The following is a 20420-nucleotide window of genomic DNA, read 5'->3' on the forward strand; positions in this document are numbered from 1 at the left end:
CCCCAGAATATGCAATTGCTCTCCAGCCCCAGATAAATATGCAGAGCTCCGTCAAATCTTTCATTTTCACGTCCATTAATCATCCCCAAAGCCCACCTCGGCTGCACTGCTCTGCACTCCGTGTGCAGCCGCAGTTCTCTCCAAGGTACGTATTTTCATAATGATGGTGCTCATGTACCACTTAGCAGTATATTTTCATTTGGCCCCAGCCGCACTCCTGAGCGGTAATTTATTACTGCTTGTCACTAGCTGCTACTCAGAGTAATACATATACCGACTTTATTTAGTGTTCTGTATGTCTTGCTTGACTCCTTCTTACACAGACAATACTGCCCAAGCCTAGAGACGCACAAATCACAACAGCCCTGTTTTCTGGGTGTGCTTCCCAGTTTTCAGCAGGATCTACAAACTGGCATTTCTTACTTCTTTTCTAATGCCCTGTGTGAGGGTAATGGCTCTTTGGGAGATAAAACAGATGCATGTGTGGAAGTCCCAGATCGAAGCTTAGGATGCAATGTGACAGCCTGAAGTTGCACCAGGGGAGGTTCAGGTTGGATTTTAGGCACAGTTTCTTAGAGTGGTGCTGTGCTGGATTTTACACAGCTGCAGGCCTTCAGCCCCCACCTGATGGCTGCAGCACACCCTTTAAGCAGCAATATTTAACCCGAGCTCTGCCCCTTCCTCCCCTCCCTCCCGACCCGGGGTGGGGCGGAGGTCCCACGTGGTGCGACTGTTAGAGCCCAAATCCCCTCGGGCCGCCCTCGTTCTCTCCTTTCCTTCCTCCGTTTCTGACCCGTATCGTTCGCTATGGCGGCCCGGCAGCAGCTCGGTAACGTGGGGTGGGATAAGGGGGGGGAAGGCGCGGGCATGGCGGCCGCGTGGCGGTTGTTTGCAGGGGGGTGGGTTTGTGCTCTGTGGAGCTTCCGAAGGACTCATCCGCGGCCTTTTCGCCTTTCAGCTTTGCTCAGCGTCTCGGAGAAGGCCGGCCTGGTGGAGTTCGCCAGGAGCCTGAACGCTTTGGGTCTGGGCCTCATCGCTTCGGGAGGAACGGCCACGGCCCTGAGGGATGCGGGGCTGCCCGTCAGGTACATGCACGGCCCAGTGCCCTGTATTCTGCTCTCCAACACTCAGAGTTACTGCCCACCTGCTTGCGTGGTTATCAGTGAAGCCCAATGCAAAGCACTTCTCCCTCTCCAAAGGAGATGAGCATTCCTTAAGGATGGCATTGCAAAAGATTGCAACCTTCCTGGGTAAATCCAGGAGATACAGCTCCTTCTGCAAGCTGAAAAGTTGCGTCTGAATGATGTGTCCTAACATTACCAGTAGATCTAACTGTCCCCTAATGGTAATTAATCACTGAGCCTCTTGATGAAGTCATTGTGGCACTGCGGTTGGTGATGCTGTGTGTTTTCTTATTGAGCAGGGATGTTTCGGACCTGACAGGGTTCCCTGAGATGTTAGGAGGACGAGTGAAAACCCTTCATCCTGCAGTCCATGCTGGTATGTTTCTGCTGGTGTGTTTTCAGTCTGAAAGAGAAATCCATGGGCAGTGAGGGTGGAAAGAAGGGATTGATTAATGTCTTTTTAAGAACTGTGAGGAAGAACTGAGAAATGAATACAGGTTTGCTCTAGCAGCAAAAGGGGAGGTATGATGCACAAGGTGGAGAAGAAGTGTGTGGTGGCTGAATTACTTCCTCTGTTGTTAGGCTGGCATCTCTGCAGTTAGAGCTTTTCATCCCCGGAGCTATAAGTAATGGGGCTCCTCTGTAAATGCAGTTGTGAATTCTTTGTTTAGGCAATTTCAGGCCTGTTGAGGCAGAAAGCTCCACTGATTTTTAACCTGTGGGTGAATCTGGTGTGCAGCATAAGGACCATGACAGCGTAGTCTTTAGTGGGTGATTTCTGCATCTTTCCTGGCTCCTTGACCTCAGCCTGTGCTGTTCCACTAAAGTCACAGCCTCTTGCTTCAGCTGTTTCATAGGCTTTGCTTATTGCTGGCTGATAAATGACAGGTACCTTTTTCCTCTCCATGATCTCCTTGTCAGCTTTACCATTTCCAGGTTACCAAGGGAATGCTTATAAATCTTCCAGGGTTTTGTATTGGGGGGGAAGAAAGGAAGTTGTTAACATGGAATTTGAACAGCCATAGAGCCAGGGAAATGGAAGACAGCCTGAGGACCATCGAGTGAGAAAGCTTATGGGTGTGGGGAGAAGCACAGTGTGAAGAGAAGTGCTGAATTCAAAAAACATTTGTCGTGGCATCAGTTCTTTATTTTAATGAGGATGTACTATTTGTGTAACTAGGTATCTTGGCTCGCAATATTCCAGAGGATAAAGCTGATATGAGCAAACAAGATTTCAGCCTTGTAAGGTAAATTTTGGGGAAGGTGAGATGCAAGTTGTCTGTAATGAGAAATGAACATTGGAGATCAGTGCTGGCGGATGGGAGCAGTGGGGATCTGCACAGCAGAAGATCTGTTGTCTTCTTCCTCTTGGGAGATGTTATGCTTTCAAGAGTGTGATTTTTCTGCACTTAACAAATACTTTAAAGAAAGTTATGCATGTTTTCCACGGTGTTTTTAATTTCTTTTGTTTATCTGTGAATTTTAAGGCCCAACAACTAGTCTCATTGCTGTTACTGCAAAGTTGAACTCAGTGCTTTTGGAGCTGGTACAGCTCCTCTCAGCTTGGCTCTGGCTGTTTGATCAGATGGCAATTCCTGATTTTGAAATGCTTGCTTAGTAAACATACCCTTTGAGATTTACATAATGTTTACTGAGTTTCAACACGAGTAAAGACTAGATATGCAAAACAGGTCAAGAGCGTGCATCCTCTGCACAGACAGAAAGCAGATATAAACCAGAAAACTTACTTGGCCACCCTGAGAAGGAGTTGGAGCCAGAAAATGAAGTGTTACAGTTCATGCACTAACACATACACAAGATTTCTATTCTGTTTTTGTTAAAATGCATTTACATACTGTTCTTATGCAGGGCAGCTTGGGTCTGTTTTAACTACTTGATTTTAGCTAGTGATTGTAAGCATCCGCTTTTGTCACTGCTTAGATTTAGAAATAAGTGGTTGAATTGAACATAATAAATAGTAGATGTAACCAAGACAGGGGGGTATAGATTGCCTATAATAATTAGGCCAGAGTCCATCTTGATTTTCTTTTAAAAATGATTTTAATAGACGTGAGCCGAGGATGAATGGGTTTCCAGGCTGGATTTGAAAACCCAGAATTTAAAACCATGGGAGTCCTTATGGATGACTCCGCAGTGGGAGCTGTTCAAAATACACTGTGTTGTAAAGCAGGCTCCCCTGAGTTACAGGGGAGTCATGTTTTTACATCAGTGACATAAAGCCGTGCATTTGCATCCAGAGTAATAATGTAGATCACTGTATAATGCATAGTGTTAACTTGTATGTGCCTATGCTGCCACCATCCATAGTGTTTCACCACTGTAACACCTCTTGCTTTATGACTAAACACCACCATTCTTAAGTCTTCTGCAAAAAGAAGCCTTGCCTATAGGATCTTATTTTGATCACAGGTCTGAAAAGGAGGACCACAAGAACACTGATAATACCTCGTGCATATCAAGTCATGCTTGACCTTTAAATTTCTTTCTGAGTAACCCTGCTTTTCCCCTTAATTCTCAGAGTTGTAGTGTGTAACCTCTACCCCTTTGTGAAGACTGTATCTTCTCCGGGTGTAACTGTACCAGAAGCAGTGGAAAAGATTGACATTGGTAAGTTAAAGGAAGAATAAACCTGTTCTCCAGGCAGCCTTGATGTTTTTTTTAAGTGATCTCAATCCTCTTCTTTTTGTTTGGAGGCCCTGTATGCTCGTAAGGAACCATCAGACATCTGTTTGATGCACAGGGAGTGAGTTTGTAACTCCTTAGGATGCTGTCCTACTGGAACAAAATGCTTTTGCTATACCCCTTTTCTAAGTTATGGTCACAGGAACTATTTCTGTGCTGCAGCTAAAGGGAGGAGATGAGGAAACCTGATCCTATACCCTAAAATGTTTCTGTCTGTGGCCTCCACATGAGCTGGCCACTTATTTCATATGGGTTACTTGCTCCTAGCAATAGTTACCAGGCCATTAATGAAGATTTTGCCAGCAATAGGATTATCCTCATCACACACTCAAAACATCACATCCATGGTAGCTGGCATATGAAAATAAATTAATGATGACCAAGCTGGTGTGTTGTGAGAATATTCAAGAAGGAAGGGTGTTACTGAGAACTTCTCTGTGTCAGGGCACTAGAAAATGACTGTGTGCAGAAATGACCTGCTGGGAATTTGCGAACTAATTCTTTTGACAGCTGATCTCACCTTGACATGGTGAGCATCTAATAGTGTAATAGATCTGCAGCTCTTATTGCAACTGCCTCCCTCTGGTAAAGAAAGAAGAGGGGCCACAAATTTTGTCTTCTGCCTCACTTCCTAGGAACATGCAGGAGATTAGTCTTCCTGGTGGCTTTTGCCCTTTCTCCACTGAAGACAGCTGAGGAGCTTGAGGGCTACAAGGAGGAGTCTGAAGGGCATAGCAGGGTAAACCTCATTGCTTTTAAGCAATAGGAAGTGGCTGTTTTATCAGGCTGGCAGGTTGTGCTGTGTAAATGGAGAAGGTGAGCACTTCTCAACATAAGAGGCCTACAAGGAAAGAGAATGTAGAGCATGCTTCCTACTGAGAGCCAATTAAATCTCTTCTAGAACCTTTGGCAATGTAATAAAAATAAAAACCAGTTTTGGAGGAGAGGCTGAACCAGGAAGACATTACAGAGAAAGAAGTGGGTCTGCATGTGCAGGAAGGTAGTTAGTGATATGAGTTTAGAAGCACGGATGCCTGTATTATCAGCAGTTCTGCTCTTCATGCTGGTTATTAACCCCCAAAGACTTGCCTTTGCTTCACTGTAGCATCTCTGCACGGCAGCTTGCGCACAGTGCAGGCACAGTTTTGTGCCATGAGATTGGATGGGGATTGAATTTTCTTGCAGTAGTTTAGTCCAAACGATGCCCAGCAGAGCTCTCTATTAAATGTTTTATGAAGTAGTACTTGCTCTGTATGTAGCAATGCCAGCCTCTGCTTTTCTGTTGCTACAGCCTAGTATCCTGTATGATTTAAAGTGTTATAATCGCTGTGCAGAGTCAGATTTAAGGGGGAGGCATGGCATTTTATCTCACACAGAGGACCTGCACAGTATTCATTAATATTTGCAGAGAGATTTGAGTACCTCAGTTGCTTGGTAGAGTAGAAATAAATCTTCCTGTAGACTCCTCCCTAGCCCAGCATTGCAGAGGACAGTGTCAAAGCAGTATGTACAGATAGCTGTCCTCTTCAGGACGTGGCTGTGCTGCTGGAAGGTGTTCTTTCCCCAGGTGCTTTGCACAGCATGGGACTCATTTTCTCATCCCTGCAGCTGTGCTGGTTTTTTTTGCACCTTCAGCACTGGCTTGAATGATAGTAGCTGACTGCCTTGTGCGTTTTCAAGATGCTGTTATGGCCCCTTTTCTCAACAGAGCCTGGGGAGGTGGGCACATCCATCTGGCACAAATGATTGCTTGATGCATGTCCCTTCTTGGCCTCTCATGTGGTTACGCTGTGTCCAGATGAGAAGTGCCTCATGCCACCATGCTTCTCTTGCAGGAGGAGTTGCCTTGCTCCGGGCAGCTGCTAAGAACCATGCTCGTGTGACAGTTGTGTGTGATCCTGCAGACTACTCTTCTGTAGCTAAGGAGATGGCAGCATCAAAGGACAAAGACACTTCGGTAGAAACCAGACGTCACCTTGCTCTGAAGGTTGGTCGTGCTTGCTCACAGTAGAAGTGAGAAGGCTAGTCTGTCTTTCATTTATTCATTTCATTAAACACTAAGTCATTTGTACTTGGATGTTTTTAAGCTGACAAGCATCCCCTATTCTGCCCCTAGGCTTTCACCCACACTGCTCAGTATGATGCAGCCATCTCTGACTACTTTAGGAAGGAATACAGCAAGGGGGTGTCCCAGCTGCCCCTGAGGTACGGCATGAATCCTCACCAGAGTCCTGCACAGCTCTATACCACGAGGCCTAAGCTTCCCCTGACAGGTGAGGCCCTGACAAGTGGGATCTCTGGGGCAGCAATAAAAGAGGGTGGGTGGGCAAACAGGCATGTCTGTCAGTGTCTTTAGAAATGAGATACCACCTTGTACCTTAGTGCAAGGGATGCTGTACGGTTGTAACTATATAAAGGTGAAGTTGATGGATAGCTAGAGGTTATATAGGAAAGACTCAGCAATGTTGAGGCTTGCTGTAGAAACTCCACACAGGAGCAATCAACAGAAAGAGATGCTGCCTTAGTGGTGGTCAGTCCTTAAATGGGATCTAGGAGAGGTGGAGTCAAGCTTCACCCCTTCTGGGAGCACAGTTTACCTGTCACTTGCCTCAGATGGTTAATCAGAGGTTCAGGCTGTGATTAGCAGTTTCCCATACAGATGCCCAGCAGTGTGTTATGTTAAGCCACTTTACAGTGAGGGGCACTGGCTTTGCAGTGGGAAGGGTTGAGCTGATCCCCATGAGACTTAATGGTAGCTCTGTATTGTCTCGGTGTAGGTTGATGTGTCCATACTGAAGACACTTCAGGCAGATTTACATAATGGGCTTCTTGTTTGACATCAGCTTGAGATTTTGCAGAGGAGAAGTTGTCATCATTTCAAGCTCCTTTTCTCCTCATTGTCTGCATTTAGTACATGCCCAGACTTTTCATGTCACCAATTGCTGTCCAGAAATCAAGCTGTTCTTCTCTAGGCTTGAATGATTTTTCTTACTTTTCTTTCTGCAGCGGTTTTGAGCAGGGTTTATTGCCTCAATTTTCCAGAGTGCTGTTGCTGCTAGTGGTGACAGTGGCAGGGAATACCAGTTTCACTTGCAAGGGCTGAGATGGGTCTGGTGTCTGTCGTCTCCTTTTCACCAGGTGCATACCCAGCACAGCCTTACTGCCATGGGGGAATATCTGGTTTGGAGAGAACGAAAGTAGCCAGGCTTGCTTTCTTAAGTTCATTTTTAGTGTTGGTGAAAAGATGCTCTGCCTTGTAGCTCCTAGGAGGCTTTTCTGCTCTGCAGTAGAAGCTGATTTGCTTTCAAGTCTGCCTCCTAGGTCTGGCAGCAGAACAATATTGTGTTCACCTGTCTGGCTATGTATTATTACATTTCAAGAGAGAAGAGTTGTTTAAGCATCTGAAATGATCCCAGCCCTGCTCTGTCAATGCTGATCTTGCAGTTTTATGTGTGCTGGGGCAAAAGGTTTTGGAAGCAAACTTTCAAAGGATTTCTACTCTTGGTCCTTTCGTCAGAAATCTGTGCTTTAGCTTTGTGGCTGTGAATGGTTCATTTGGAGATGCTATGTATTGAGTTTGGCTATTGCATGAGTACTTTGTTGAGTTACAGCCACCCAAATTTAGCAGATTTGTTAAGAAATCTGTCTGCTATGGAACGAGGGCAGTGCTTTCTGTGTTCCTCACTGACAGCAGTGTCTATGCCTCTCAGTGAAAATCCAGCTCTGTTAGGCTCCCTCAGAAAGAGATGGCTGTGTTCCAAATTGCTGTCAGCTGAACAACTCAAAAACATGAGGGGGAATATTTTTTTCCTCCCCCATCTTTCCCAGAAGGGGAGGGGAACTGGGACAGTGTGTTGCTCTAAGGTTGTGCTGTGAAAGGGAATTGCATTTTCACCTTTTGAGTCCTAAGTGTATACATTCCTCAAGAGCCACTGAAGCTTTCCAAGCTGGTTAATCTATTGCTGAGGAGCCTGGGTCATTTTTAAAGAACAGTGTTGTACTAATTCTCATTCCTGGTGGGGAAGCAATCTCTTCCACTTGCTCTGCAGACTCTGGGGAGAAGACCTTGCCTGCTTTAATCTGTTTGTATGTTACATTTGCAGTGGTGAATGGCTCTCCAGGGTTTATCAACCTGTGTGATGCTCTCAACGCCTGGCAGCTGGTGAAGGAACTCAAGCAGGCGTTAGGGATCCCTGCTGCAGCCTCCTTCAAACACGTCAGTCCTGCAGGTAGAGTGGCTCCATGCTGCCGTACTTTTCTCTTTGAACAGACTGACTCTTGGCAGGCCCTACCAGTGGTATCTGTGTCTTAACAGGGCCCCATGGGCAGGGCTCGAGGAAGGGTTCTGATTTGAGTGCCCTGGCTTGTGTTTCCCACTAGGTGCTGCTGTTGGAGTACCTCTCAGTGAGGAGGAGGCACAAGTCTGCATGGTGCATGATTTACACAAGACTTTAACACCCTTGGCATCTGCCTACGCTCGAAGCAGAGGTGAGAGGCCCAGGAATAAACCAACCTGTCCGAAGAGCTCTGCTTAAGGCTCTGCTCTGGACAGCATATTTTGTGCTTTGCTGGCTCTTCCCTCTGTAGACTACTCCTCCTATTCAGGTTTTTCTCCATAGGCAACTGACTAAGTGAACTGCCCACATATCAGAAATTGCTTTCCAAGTGAGTTTGGCTGGAAGCATGCTCAGCCTTCTGCTGCAGATAGGATGTTAGGGAATACTGATTTGAATGTTTCTACCCAGTATTTGGTGGGTGATATTTAATGCTTTTGAAATTCAGAGGTTACAAAAAGAACAAACTCCCGTAAATCAGAATTCCCTGCTCTGCTTATCTGAGATACCTTGCTGATTATCTCATTGTCTGTGGCAAAAAACAAACAGAACCTGACAGATTATGGAAGACAAAGTGAACTTAGGTGTGAAATTAAGTTGAAGGGTACACCAGCACGTGTCCTCATTTTTCACTACTTTAGGGACCACTTTTGGTCATTGCCCACAGAAAACCATTGTGTGATTGGTGGAAATATTCTGCCATACTTGGAGAAATGACTGGAAAATGTCATTTTGCAGGTGCTGATCGGATGTCTTCTTTTGGTGACTTCATTGCCTTGTCTGATACCTGTGATGTGCCTACTGCTAAGATTATCTCCAGAGAGGTTTGTTAAGCAGCAGTAAATCATTTGAGGGAAAAGGGAGCATCACAGTAGATGGAACTGTTGGTTTGTAGCAGCCATTCACGTTTGGATTTGATAACTCAAGATGATTTATTGTCTATTTGGGTAATTCACTGTCTGGGGTGCTGGGAGCTGATGCTTTACAGGACTCTCATCCTGCTATGTGTTGCTTCTGATTTTCTTAAGAGGAGAAAGCACAGTGCAAGGGGCTGTCGTGTACACTACAGATTTCTTTTGAAATAAATGAAAGGTGGTGTTTGGCTGCTTTGTGAGGACAACATTTGGTACTCTATTTAAAACAACAAAACCAAGCCCATCGTTGTTAGGAGATGAGAATGTGAACAAAATACATTTAAACTTCACGCTTCATGGTGTTGATGAATGTAAACTCTTCAGCAGTGTTTTGTTGACTTTCTGTGTCATCAAGAGGGCCACTGTTGAAATGACTATAATATAGAGAGAATTATTTTTTTAGGCATTTTGGAGCTGAGAAGTGAGGATGTCACACATTGGTAGTTTTACCCCTAGAACAGTATATTAGTTATTAATTCTGTTGTGTATAAAGCAAGGTGCTTTTTTTCCTTACTCCTTAGCAGTCCTGCTATGGGCTGAACACCACTGCTGTTTCCTGTTTCAAGTACTAAGACAGATATCATAGTAGTGCCTTTGGTACTATATAGTACTTAAAGACCTCTGAGGGGCAAACCTTTGCCTTTCTGGATATGACAGGGAGAGTCTGCTGCATTAGCCCCTCTCTTTTTGACACAGTTGCTGAGATCTCTGTGTTGCAGGTATCTGATGGTGTGGTAGCTCCTGGTTATGAGGAAGAAGCTCTCAAAATCCTTTCCAAAAAGAAGAATGGTGGCTACTGTGTCCTCCAGGTTTGTAGTCCTGTTGCCCTACAGCCCTGCAGTGCTCTTCCTGTACCAGATATTAGTGTCTGGATAGCACCCACAGCTATCTGGAGTCCAGGCTTCCCTGCAGTGTAAGCCAAACACGTCCTACTTCTGTCTGAATCTGAGCAACACACGAGCACAGAACATTAGCAGTATGGAAAGAAAATCCAGGGCTTAGCTGAAGTTGCAATTGTAGCGTTGCTACCAAGGGAACTGTAGGAGATGGCTCCAGAGCTTCAGGCAAGCAGGAATGAAATTGCAGACAATCTTGGCAGCTGATTACCTTCTGAATTCAATTAGCTTTGCAAGGATGAGTTTGTATTGGTTAAGTCTGTAGCTTTAGGGCCTGTCTGAACAGGATTACTAAAGAAAGTTGATCTGAACTAACTTAAAGGGGTTAGCAAAACCATACAAAGAGTGTACGTGTTTGTATTTGGAGCTAGTAGCCTTAATCTGGTTTACTTCATGTCTCAATTAGCTGAACAGGGGCTATCAGAACTCTGAATCACCTATGCTTGGGTAGACCTTAATGCAGTTTAACAGTTCCGTTTAACTTGGCCCCATACACTTGTGTGGCTTAACTGTGCTGCAGGCTTGTATGGGTGTTCCCCAGGGAAATGCATCTCTGGAAATAATCATGTTCACCAGTTTAATGTTGAAGGCATTGGGAGTCGTACATTAAGGTGTATATAAACCCTTCTCAAAACATTTCTAGCTTAACTTTGCTGTGGGAGACTAGACAGATCTTTGATTGTGTGAATGCTTTTACATCTCTGTGAAAGATGGGAAGATGTTGTAGGCTTCTTGGCTTTCAACATGGATGGTTCCCTCTTCACTCCTGCAATGTCATCTCCAGTGGTTGAGACCTTAGTGCTCCAATTGATTCTAACTCCTGATGTTCTAATGCTGCTTTCTCTAAACAGTTCACTTCTTCTAGGTTCTGTTGAGGATGTTGCAACCTGAGCTGTTGCTTGAGCTTTGAAGAGCTCAGTGTTTTATTGCCCTGTCTTTTGGCTTTTAGATGGACCCTAATTATGAGCCAGATGACAATGAGATTCGAACCCTCTATGGATTGCAGCTCATGCAGAAGAGGAATAATGCAGTCATTGACAGGTCCTTGTTCAAGAACATCGTTACAAAGAATAAAACTGTAAGTCTTAGAAGATAAAGAGCTAAGAAACTAGTAGGGGCAATTGATGTGCTGTCATCAAGGAAGTGAGCACTGCTCTATTTTAAGAGCTCTTGCATTACAATTACAATAAACTTTGAACAAAATAATGCAGCAAGCTTTTTGGCTGAAAATGCTTGGGCAAATCAGGGTAATTTGCTTTTGTTTTGATTCCTTGTGTAAATAAGAAAAGCTGGGCCCTGTCCTTGATGTCAGAATAGCAAAATATTTATATTTTTTATTTATAAGAAGTCACTTTATTTCATTTCTTATGGTGAGATGGTGTGTGCCACAGATCCGCTGTGATCTCACTCTGACTCACTGTGTTGTTCTCTCTCGTATATACAGTACATAAATTCTGGCCTTCCTGATGTTGCTCATCACTTAGGGTTCACATCATCAGATAACTATTAGTTATTTCTGTGTCTCATTGTTCTCATTAAAAAAACAGATGTTTTAACGAGCATGTTATTAGTCATAGGATCAGAAGCAAGACCTTGAGGTAATAAAAATCATATTAATAAATTAGCAACGGAGTGTACTTAAATCAACATTTAATGCAGATTGCATGAGCTGCTTCTACGGTCCTGTGCATAGTTGAGTATATGTTTAGCTTTTGGCCTGCGAGCACTTCTGAGGACAGGAAGCAAATACAGAAGACCTTGCAGGATGAGGGCCTGTGATAGAACCATCTGGATCTGTAAAGACTGAGTCAATGAGATTGATGGTGGTATTTTGTTTCAGCTGCCTGAGTCTGCTGTCCGAGACCTGATTGTTGCCAGCATTGCTGTCAAATACACCCAGTCCAACTCAGTGTGCTACGCCAAGGATGGGCAGGTAACTAAACCAGACTACTCTGGGGACCGTTCTTCCAAGCCAAGCTGATCAGTGTGCTTTGGTCAGGTACAGGGTTTAAAATCATTTAGTAAAGAGGAAACTCTGAAATAAATATCCCAGTCTGGATGTGGCTCTGGGCAGCCCGGTCTGGTGGTTGATGACCCTGCACATAGCAGGGGGTTAAAACTAGACAATCATTGTGGTACTTTTCAACCCAGGCCATTCTGTGGTTGTATGAAATACAGGTGAACTGCCCCTGACAGTTATCAGAATGGATCAATCAGTGTTCACAGAACAGTATGTTTCAAGTACAGATTGTGAATGAACTGCAGTGCTGTTCCTCTTGCGTCTGCATGTGTCAGATTGTTTTTGCAGCCTGGATACATTGCAGCACTGCCTCACAGTATTTTCTAGGGTCACGTGCTGCGTGGTTCTTGAAAGCACCTCTCTGGAGGCCTGGGATTTTTTCTTTCCTTTTTCCTTGCTGTATTTTTTTTCTTGCTCTTGAGTGGATCGTTGTCCTCGAGCATTAATTCTCATAGCCCCAGAACAAAGGTGACACTATCTTTGCTCCTTTTCCCTTAACACAGCAGCAGTTTCCCCTAGTGGTTTTCTAAATCTAGACCTAACATGTTGCTGCAGCTGTTTCTGAAACGTGTGTGGTAATGTGTGTACCATATGGAAGGAAAAGGGCATGAGGGAGGAGTGGAAGGCGGCGTGGGCAGGCAGGGGTGTAACCAGCCTTGCTTCACTGATGCTTTGTGTATTTGCAGGGATGTGTTTCAATCAAGTATTAAGGTGCATTGTCTTGGTTTGCTGTATATGTGACAGGAAAGGCAAAGAGGCAAAGATCAGAGGTTTGTGTGCTGCACTCTGCCTTGTAAAGGTCAGCAGCCACTCCAACTGCTTATAAGAGTGGCAGATCTGTGTTGGGTCTTTAAATCAAAGCTTAATATCTTCCTAACAAGACTCGCTACAGTCCATATGCAGATATAGCAGTGTAGCTTGCTATAGGTGATGATGGAGGAGCTCAGATTGCAGCTGGCTCCCAGGTTTAAAATGTCAAAAAAGCCTCTTGAGTCTGAGCAGTGCGACCATTGTTCGCAAGGATCAGATGGGCAGGAAATCAGTCCTAAGATGCTGGTAAGCTCAGGTCTGTTTTGGTGATGCTATGCAGAACTAACTACTGATCATATCACCTACTATGATGTGACATCAGCTGTGCTCAGGAATATTTAGGTGCAAAGGAAAATAGCACAGATTAAGGATAGGGAACAAGAAGTAATATCCAATTCAAACACATTTCTAGGATGGGACTTAATTATGTGAGTTGTGTGAGCCAAGCTGGGGGAATCCAGAGTTCTTTCAGTTCTGTTGCTTTTGTTTTTCCAGGAGTTGTTTCAGCTTTGCACAGTTTCTGTTCTGCTTCAGCACTCCCGTGCATCAGATAACCAGAGCCTTTCTGACAGCCTGACTTCACTACTGCTCCAGCTGGGGCTTGGTGTTAATGAGTCCTAGGGAAGGCTGGAGTGGGAGGAAGCATTAATGGACCCGAGTGTCACTTAATTTGCAGGAAGTCAACTGCCACTAATTGCAATAAACACTTCCACTTGTTCTGTCTGACTTTCAGTGCAGCTGAGCCAAAGTCTGCACCGTGCTGGCTTACACTTTCTCCAGTGATGCTATTGGACTTCAACAATTCCAAATTATTCTTTCTTTATTCTCTGCAGAGTGGGATAAACCAAACTTGCTATTTTACCATCCTGTTTTCCACCAGTGCTGCATTGCCCTCTCAGTTGTGAAGCCCTTTATTTGTTCTAATAACTCCAGATGTATTTAGAATTTCTGTTTTCACTCGTCAATCGCAGTAAATCTGACTAAATCCAGGCTAACCTGCACCATTCTGCAGAGCTTCTTTGGGCATTGCCCATCCCATCCACTCCATGCTTTTGCCCCATATTCCACCTATGGGACGCATTGGGCTTTGCTTTGAGCCAAAGTGAATCACTTACAGGACATGTTATTTTGGCTGAACTTTTGTGCTAGCCTGAACTGCCTTGCTAAGCCCACATTTAAAGGCTGGGTGAGTTAAGGTGTGTGATGATGGTGATCCCCCTTGGCTGTGTAGGGAAGAGGGGCCTCCACTAATGAGACCATGTAGCTGTGTACTGCTGGCTCTGAGCTCCCTTGAGGTGCAAAATCCCATGCAAGTTTGAAGATGGAACAGATGGAGTGTAAGGAGCGCAGGTTAGACATCAAGGAGTGTTTGCTAGGGGTGAAAGTGTCCCTAAGCCATAAGAAGCATGGAACCTATTTAATATTTACCCTGACACCAATATCCTTATGAATTTACTAAGTGCTGATGACTGTTCAGTTATAGCTGAGCAGATGATATTAGATAGCAGCCCAACTCCTTTCATTTGTTCCTTGAGGGAACAGTATCCAGCAGCATGTTTTTATGGTTCTGGTAAGAGGTGAAGTCACTGTGTGTCTTGATTAATTAAAGACAAATGATTCATTCCTTTGAGGGCAGTGCTTGACTTATAGCTTTACCATCTGCTGCAGCCTGAGCTGGAAACTCTGAGGCGGTGGCCAGAAGTGCTGGCTTCAACACAGCATCCCTGGAGCGATACCCCATGTGAGCAATCTGGTGAACAGTTCAGCTCTGGCTTCACGGGGGCAGGGAATTGTGGAATAGTGTTGCTTTCTGACAGATCACTGGTATGAAATGGCAGGAGCTCTTTTTGGGAAGCAGAACCTCTGGAATCTGCAGAGGAAAGCTACCAGCCTGAGGTTTGACAGCCGTGGTGTGGCTAGATGTTGTGTTGGTCTGCCTGGCACGCTCTTGTGGCAGAGGGCTGAGGAGCAGCAGGCAGACCCCCAGCTCAGTAGCTGTGTTTACACACTGATCATTTCATCTTGGCTGAAGGGGAGCATGAGAGCTTGCCACAGACACACAGCATTGCCTGCTCTGGCTCCAGACTTGAATGTAATGAGGCATGAAAGCATAATGTGCTGACTCGGACAATACTGAGTTTCCCTGATTGCTGAGAAGATTGAAACTGGTGTTGTATTGCCAGTGTCCAGTAACCAAGATGTCCCCAGCAACATTTAATTCTCAGTAGTGTCAGCACTCTAAGAGTTGGCTTTGTCTCCAGTGCAAGCTTGAACTCACCTAGATAGGATGCCAGGGCTTGTTTGCATTGTATGTTGGGCTGTGATGCATGGCTTCAAGGTTGCCTGTCCCTGTATCCAGGTGATGGGATTGGGGATGCTGTTATTTTCCTGGCTTTCCTTGCTAATTACCTGTGTTTTCTCTTTGATCCGGTAAGGAGCAACTCATTTGTGGGAGTTCTTTGCTAATTGCTCTGAAGTGGGGTGTGATGGTGCTTTGTGTTCACTCTTCAGGTCATTGGCATCGGGGCGGGCCAGCAGTCCCGCATCCACTGCACACGCCTGGCTGGTGACAAGGCCAACAGCTGGTGGCTGCGGCACCACCCTCGTGTGCTCTCCATGAAGTTCAAAGCAGGAGTGAAGAGAGCAGAGGTCTCCAACGCCATCGATCAGTACGTCACTGGCACCATTGGAGAGGTAAGAGGGTTCCCCGATTGTCTCTCTGATGCTGCACCCATTGCCTGAAGTCCTGGAGCCTGCTCTGCACGTTGCTGTGCAGCTTGGTGTCCTTGGATGTTTGCCCCTGGTGTTAAGGCAGGGTTAAAGCCTCAGTTACTGAGTTCTCCCTGTCCCATCGTGCCTGCTGGCTGCTCCTTCTGGTGCTTTGCTGTTTGCCTCTACGGCATTTTGGATTCCCAGAATCGCTTTGACCTCCTCAGTACAAGTGAGACAAGAAAATAGCATGTCCTTTTTAAGTATTGAAAGCCAAGAGCTGGACTGGGGACTGAATGAATCATCTCAGAGTGGCTGCTTTTTTAAGGGGATAAGAACTTCAGTGCTGTTCAGAAGGTGAATCACAAACCAAGCTGCTGTTTGCAAAGTCATCTCCCACACCCAGGTGGTGTGTGCTGGCACTGACACAGAGCAGCAGGCAGGCTGAACAGAGCAACTTGGAGGAGAATCCTTGAGTTTTGGGGTGCAGAGGGAAAGGGATGGTGTTTAAAGGATGCAGGAAGAGCTGACATTGGCAGTGCATTCCCAGCATCACTTGGGTGTGTAGAATTCCTGGTGCGAGGTTGTCAGCAGCAGAGCTGTGGGAGCAGAAAGCACAGCTGAGCTGGGTCAGAGGGATGCCGTAGCTCATCCCAATGTCCCCTGAGTGGGTGCTGCCAGCAGCTGGAGCCATGGGGCTGAGCTGGCACTTCTCATTCCTCCAGGATGAGGACCTGGTGAAGTGGCAGGCCATGTTTGAAGAGGTGCCCGCACAGCTAACGGAAGCCGAGAAGAAGCAGTGGATTGCCAAGCTGACTGCTGTCTCCCTCAGCTCTGATGCCTTCTTCCCTTTTAGGGATAATGTTGACAGAGCCAAACGGGTAAGCTCTTATCGTGGCTGGGCTTCCTGCTTGAGTGCAGGGCGCAGCTCTGGGGAATGCCTCTGTTCTGTACTGAGGGTGCTGGCTGCAGTAGTGTGTCCTGGGCAGCATGGTGGTGTGGTTACTGGGTTGTTGGTTTAGGATGAAAAGAGCATTAAATTTTATTTTAAAACACACATACAAAAAAGCTTAAGATCAAGACAAAGTCTCTTGCTTCCAGAGGAACTATCTTACTCTTGGGCTGTAGAAAGAGCTGAGTACTCAGACGTGGAACTCCTCTTTGAATTGCTTTGAGCAATGGAGGCTGTTGTTTTTTCAGTGCTTGGAGTGAGATGTTAATAAAGAAGTGAGGCTCCTTTCTGGGGCAATTTGGTTTCTCAGTCTTCTAATCCCTATGCTTATCTCTGTCTTTGTTCAGAGTGGAGTTCAGTTCATCGCTGCCCCATCTGGCTCTGCTGCCGACGAGGTTGTGATTGAAGCTTGCAATGAGCTGGGAATAACTCTTATCCACACCAACCTTCGGCTGTTCCATCACTGAGCTTCCTGTGAGCTGCTGTGGCCCCTGTTTGGTCACAGTCTCACCAGCAGCAATAACTGGAGTATCACCAGCTTGATGGGGAGGCACCTGCAGTCTGTGTTCAGTAAGATCTGCAAAGACCTTTCTCTGCACTAGCAGAGGATAATAGTGCAGGTGGTTGACCTCTAATGTAGAAAAGGCCATTCTACATTTCTTTGTGTCTCTTACAAATAAACATATGGTTCTTAGCTATAAGAAGCTTGTATTATGTCATCCAAATACCGTGTCCTGAGGTTTATTTTTGAAGTAAATCTTATGGCATACATTGTGCACTGACTTTACCAGTTCATTAAAAGGACATGGGATGGTGTGAGTTTGGCTTATGGCCAGCTTATTGAATGAATGGGTAAAAGGCTGGGCTGTAAACTGGGCTGAGCCACTACTTTGGAATTAGCATGTACATTGCTGCAGGTGCTTCTGATCTGTTGTGGGGTGAGGGAAGTGGATCCTTCATGCAAGTTGCATGCTCAGCCCTGCCCTCCATGGGCTTTTGGCTGGAGACAGCATCAGGTTGGTGCCTTAAAGGTGGCAGAGCTCATTGCTGCAAGTTTGTCATTGTATGGGAAACTTAATCACAGCCTGAACCTCTGATTAAACCATCTGAGGGAGCACAGGTGATGGTACTTCAGCTGTGCTCCTGGAAGGGGTGGAGCTTGACTTCACCTCTCCTAGATTTCATTTAAGGGCTGACCACCACTAAGGCAGCATCTTTTTCAGGTGATTACTCCTTTGTGGAGTTCTGGTGGCAAGCCTCAACATTTTCTGTCTTGACTGAAGGCCTTTAGAGTTGGCGAGTTTTTCCCATGGATAACCTCTGGCTATCTATTTACAACTATTCTTGCATTTTTCCACCTGTACAATCATGCTCGTTCCCAGACACAGAGCTCAGTTCAGAGTTCAGGCACGGGCACATGGGAAGCAATTTGCCTGAAGCTGCTTCCATTCTCCACTCTGCACAGTTTGCATTAAGCAGATTTGAACTCTGCCTTGCCATTGTGGGCATGGATTTTGATTTACTTGAGGTGGTGACTGACTCTGTGACAATAAGGGCTGCCTGTGTGGTGGTCAGAAACAAGACCTGTGGTTTCCTCCTTGGGTTGTGCTGTTCAAATGGTAGGAACGTGCACTGTTTCATGAAGGCTTCTTGTTGCCATCCTTTGGCACAGGGGAAGACCTGTGTCAAACACGTTTGCACACCTGTATGTGTGTGCATGCTGTTCCCTAGCCACCTTCCTCACCTTGTTTTATCATGTCCTCTCTGTACACCATCACACCAACATGGAAGTCTTGGCTGGAGTGTGAAGGTTAGCAGGGAAAAACCCTTTGGGGTTGAAAGCGTGTGATGCTTCCTTGAGCTGCAGTCCTGTCTCTCTTACCCAGAACTGAGCAAAGCTGAGAGGTTTGGGAGTGCCAGATTAAGACAGTAGCCCACAATGAAAGCAGTGCATTAATCAGTACTCTAAAGCTCCCTTGCTGACTGTGCTGACCCCAGCCCTAGTCAGTGTAGCTATTGTTTCCTGTGGAATAGCAGTGGTTGGAGTCCTTGTGGTTTTTACTAGTATGTACTTCTAAAAAATTGAGTTTGAGACTTTTCTTCTAATGTGCCTTTTCAGTCCCTGTTTGGACTGCAGCTCATGCATACCGTGCCACAAAGGTCCCTCAGAATCCATTAGCCTGTCCTTTAAGTACTAAGTACTGAGGCTGATGATAAGCATCTAGCCAGCTCCCCTTCTGATGCTTTCCTTATGAGCTGTGCTCATCTGCTAGTTGAATGGATACCTGCAGTCGTGCTAAGCTACCTGCCCAGCTCTGCTTAGCATCCATTTCCCACAGCAGAGAGCATGTCTGTTCTCACAGGAGGTGGATCTGATCCCTGCACTTGATGTTTGAAGAGCAAGCTGCTGACAGCTCTGCTTCACACCACTGCCATATGGCTCCTTGCCCTTGGCAGGTCCGTGCTGGCAGCCAGAACAGCTCCCAGAAGTGTTGAAGCAAACACAGGGCAGGGAGGAAGCGTTCTCAGCCTCCAGAGGGAGCAGCAGGGGATCAACCTTTCCCTTCAGCTACCACGGGGCTCCTTGCAGGTGCTGGGTGCTCCAGTCACTATGACCAGGCTGAAGCACGAGAACCTCCAGAATGTGCAGTTCTGTGCTGTTTTGCCATTACAGTGAGGAGATAAATGGGCTACAAACTTCAGCGCAGCTCCTGTGTGCCTCTCAAGTGTGTTTCTTCATGGCACAGTGACTGAGCAGGGGTCTTGGCAGCTCATCTCTGGCCCAAAACATACAGCTCTCCTTTGAGAGGAGCAAATTGAAGGAAGTCCAGTTTAACACAAACGCGTTCTTCCACATTTGTCTATGCCATTTCTACTTTGCATGTATTTTAGATAATCATTTAGCTCTTGTGAACACTGATGGCTGGGACAGAACTGATTTCTCCTGCATTCATCTTCCTATTTGCAAATGTTTTGGTTGCTGTACAGATAGCAATCTGGGAAAGCAACTGCCATGTGTGCTTGTTGTGTCAAGAAGCCAGATTCTGTTTCCATGCTACGCTTTATTCAATCCAGAGAAATGCATGACTTGAGCAACACAGCACCGTTGGAGCCAAGCGAGGAACGTGGCTGAGGAATCATGGCAAGAGCCTTTAATGTTCTGCATTGCAACGGCTGTACAAAGTTTTTGCAGGGGTGGCAGCAAAAGCTAAAGCGAATCAGTGCTTATTTTGTTCATTGTAATCAAGGTCAGAGTTAGTTGATTGTTTTCTATAAAGTGCTTTAAAAGGAATTTTATGTAGCCCTCACCCCAGGGTTTAAGCATGGTAGGCTTGAAATCTGCACAGAGCAAGGTGCTGCCTGGCTTTGAGGCTTTCTGCAGAGGTAATGGAAGGATTTCTATGACTTTGTGGCAGTGCTCAAGGGTACACTCACTGGTATATAATGAGCTCAGCTCTGGAGTTTGGTTATTTACCACAGTGGAATAGCTGAGATTTGAAAGAACCATGTGACAGCCCCCAGAGAAGCCCTTTAGATGGCCACAGGTAAGTCATTCTGCATGGCAGGGAGCGGGGAGTTGTGGTCTTTCCCCATCTCTAGGGGAAGAAGTGGACCAGGGGCATCGATGTGGCCAAGAGCAGCGAGGACCCTCTCTTTTCCCTCCCTTCATGCCCAAAGCAGCATTTAAGTTTCCTTTCCCCCCCAGCTTTCTCTCTCCTCCACTTGTTCCCACAAAGCTGGCTGCTGCATCCTGCAGCACAACATGCATATTGAGCGGGGCTCTCACCCTATGGGGCAGGGGTGCAGCTGGAAGCCTTTAGTTAACAAGCTGCTCTACAATTATTCTCTCCAGGCATACGTCACGTTTCAATGAGGTGTTTGATCCATCTCGTTTCAAGGCAATGTTACTCCAGATCAGAATAATGGTCTTCTTCCTAGATTCCATGGCAGCAAAGAG

The 20420-nt window shown here is 45.9% G+C and overlaps 2 protein-coding genes across 2 annotated transcripts in view; one reads left to right on the forward strand and one right to left on the reverse strand.

Moving 5' to 3' along the window:
* Positions 1-693: 693 nt before the first annotated feature.
* ATIC (5-aminoimidazole-4-carboxamide ribonucleotide formyltransferase/IMP cyclohydrolase) lies at positions 694-17187 on the forward strand. Its single transcript, XM_015867983.1, has 16 exons — positions 694-829; positions 959-1085; positions 1424-1500; positions 2305-2371; positions 3664-3752; positions 5663-5814; positions 5944-6100; positions 7931-8056; positions 8208-8315; positions 8900-8985; positions 9795-9884; positions 10921-11049; positions 11812-11904; positions 15313-15495; positions 16236-16391; positions 16810-17187. The coding sequence occupies exons 1-16, from the start codon at positions 808-810 to the stop codon at positions 16927-16929; spliced, it is 1782 nt and encodes a 593-aa protein (XP_015723469.1). The 5' UTR covers positions 694-807; the 3' UTR covers positions 16930-17187.
* Positions 17188-19504: 2317 nt separating this feature from the next.
* FN1 (fibronectin 1) overlaps positions 19505-20420 on the reverse strand; it is a 48098-nt gene continuing 47182 nt past the window's right edge. The window contains exon 46 of the mRNA XM_015867978.2: positions 19505-20397. Coding sequence (XP_015723464.1) covers positions 20368-20397 — 30 coding nt within the window. The 3' untranslated portion in view covers positions 19505-20367. The remainder of the gene's footprint in view (positions 20398-20420) is intronic.

Source organism: Coturnix japonica, chromosome 7 (assembly GCF_001577835.2).
Source record: "Coturnix japonica isolate 7356 chromosome 7, Coturnix japonica 2.1, whole genome shotgun sequence".
NCBI classification, from domain to species: Eukaryota; Metazoa; Chordata; class Aves; order Galliformes; family Phasianidae; genus Coturnix; species Coturnix japonica.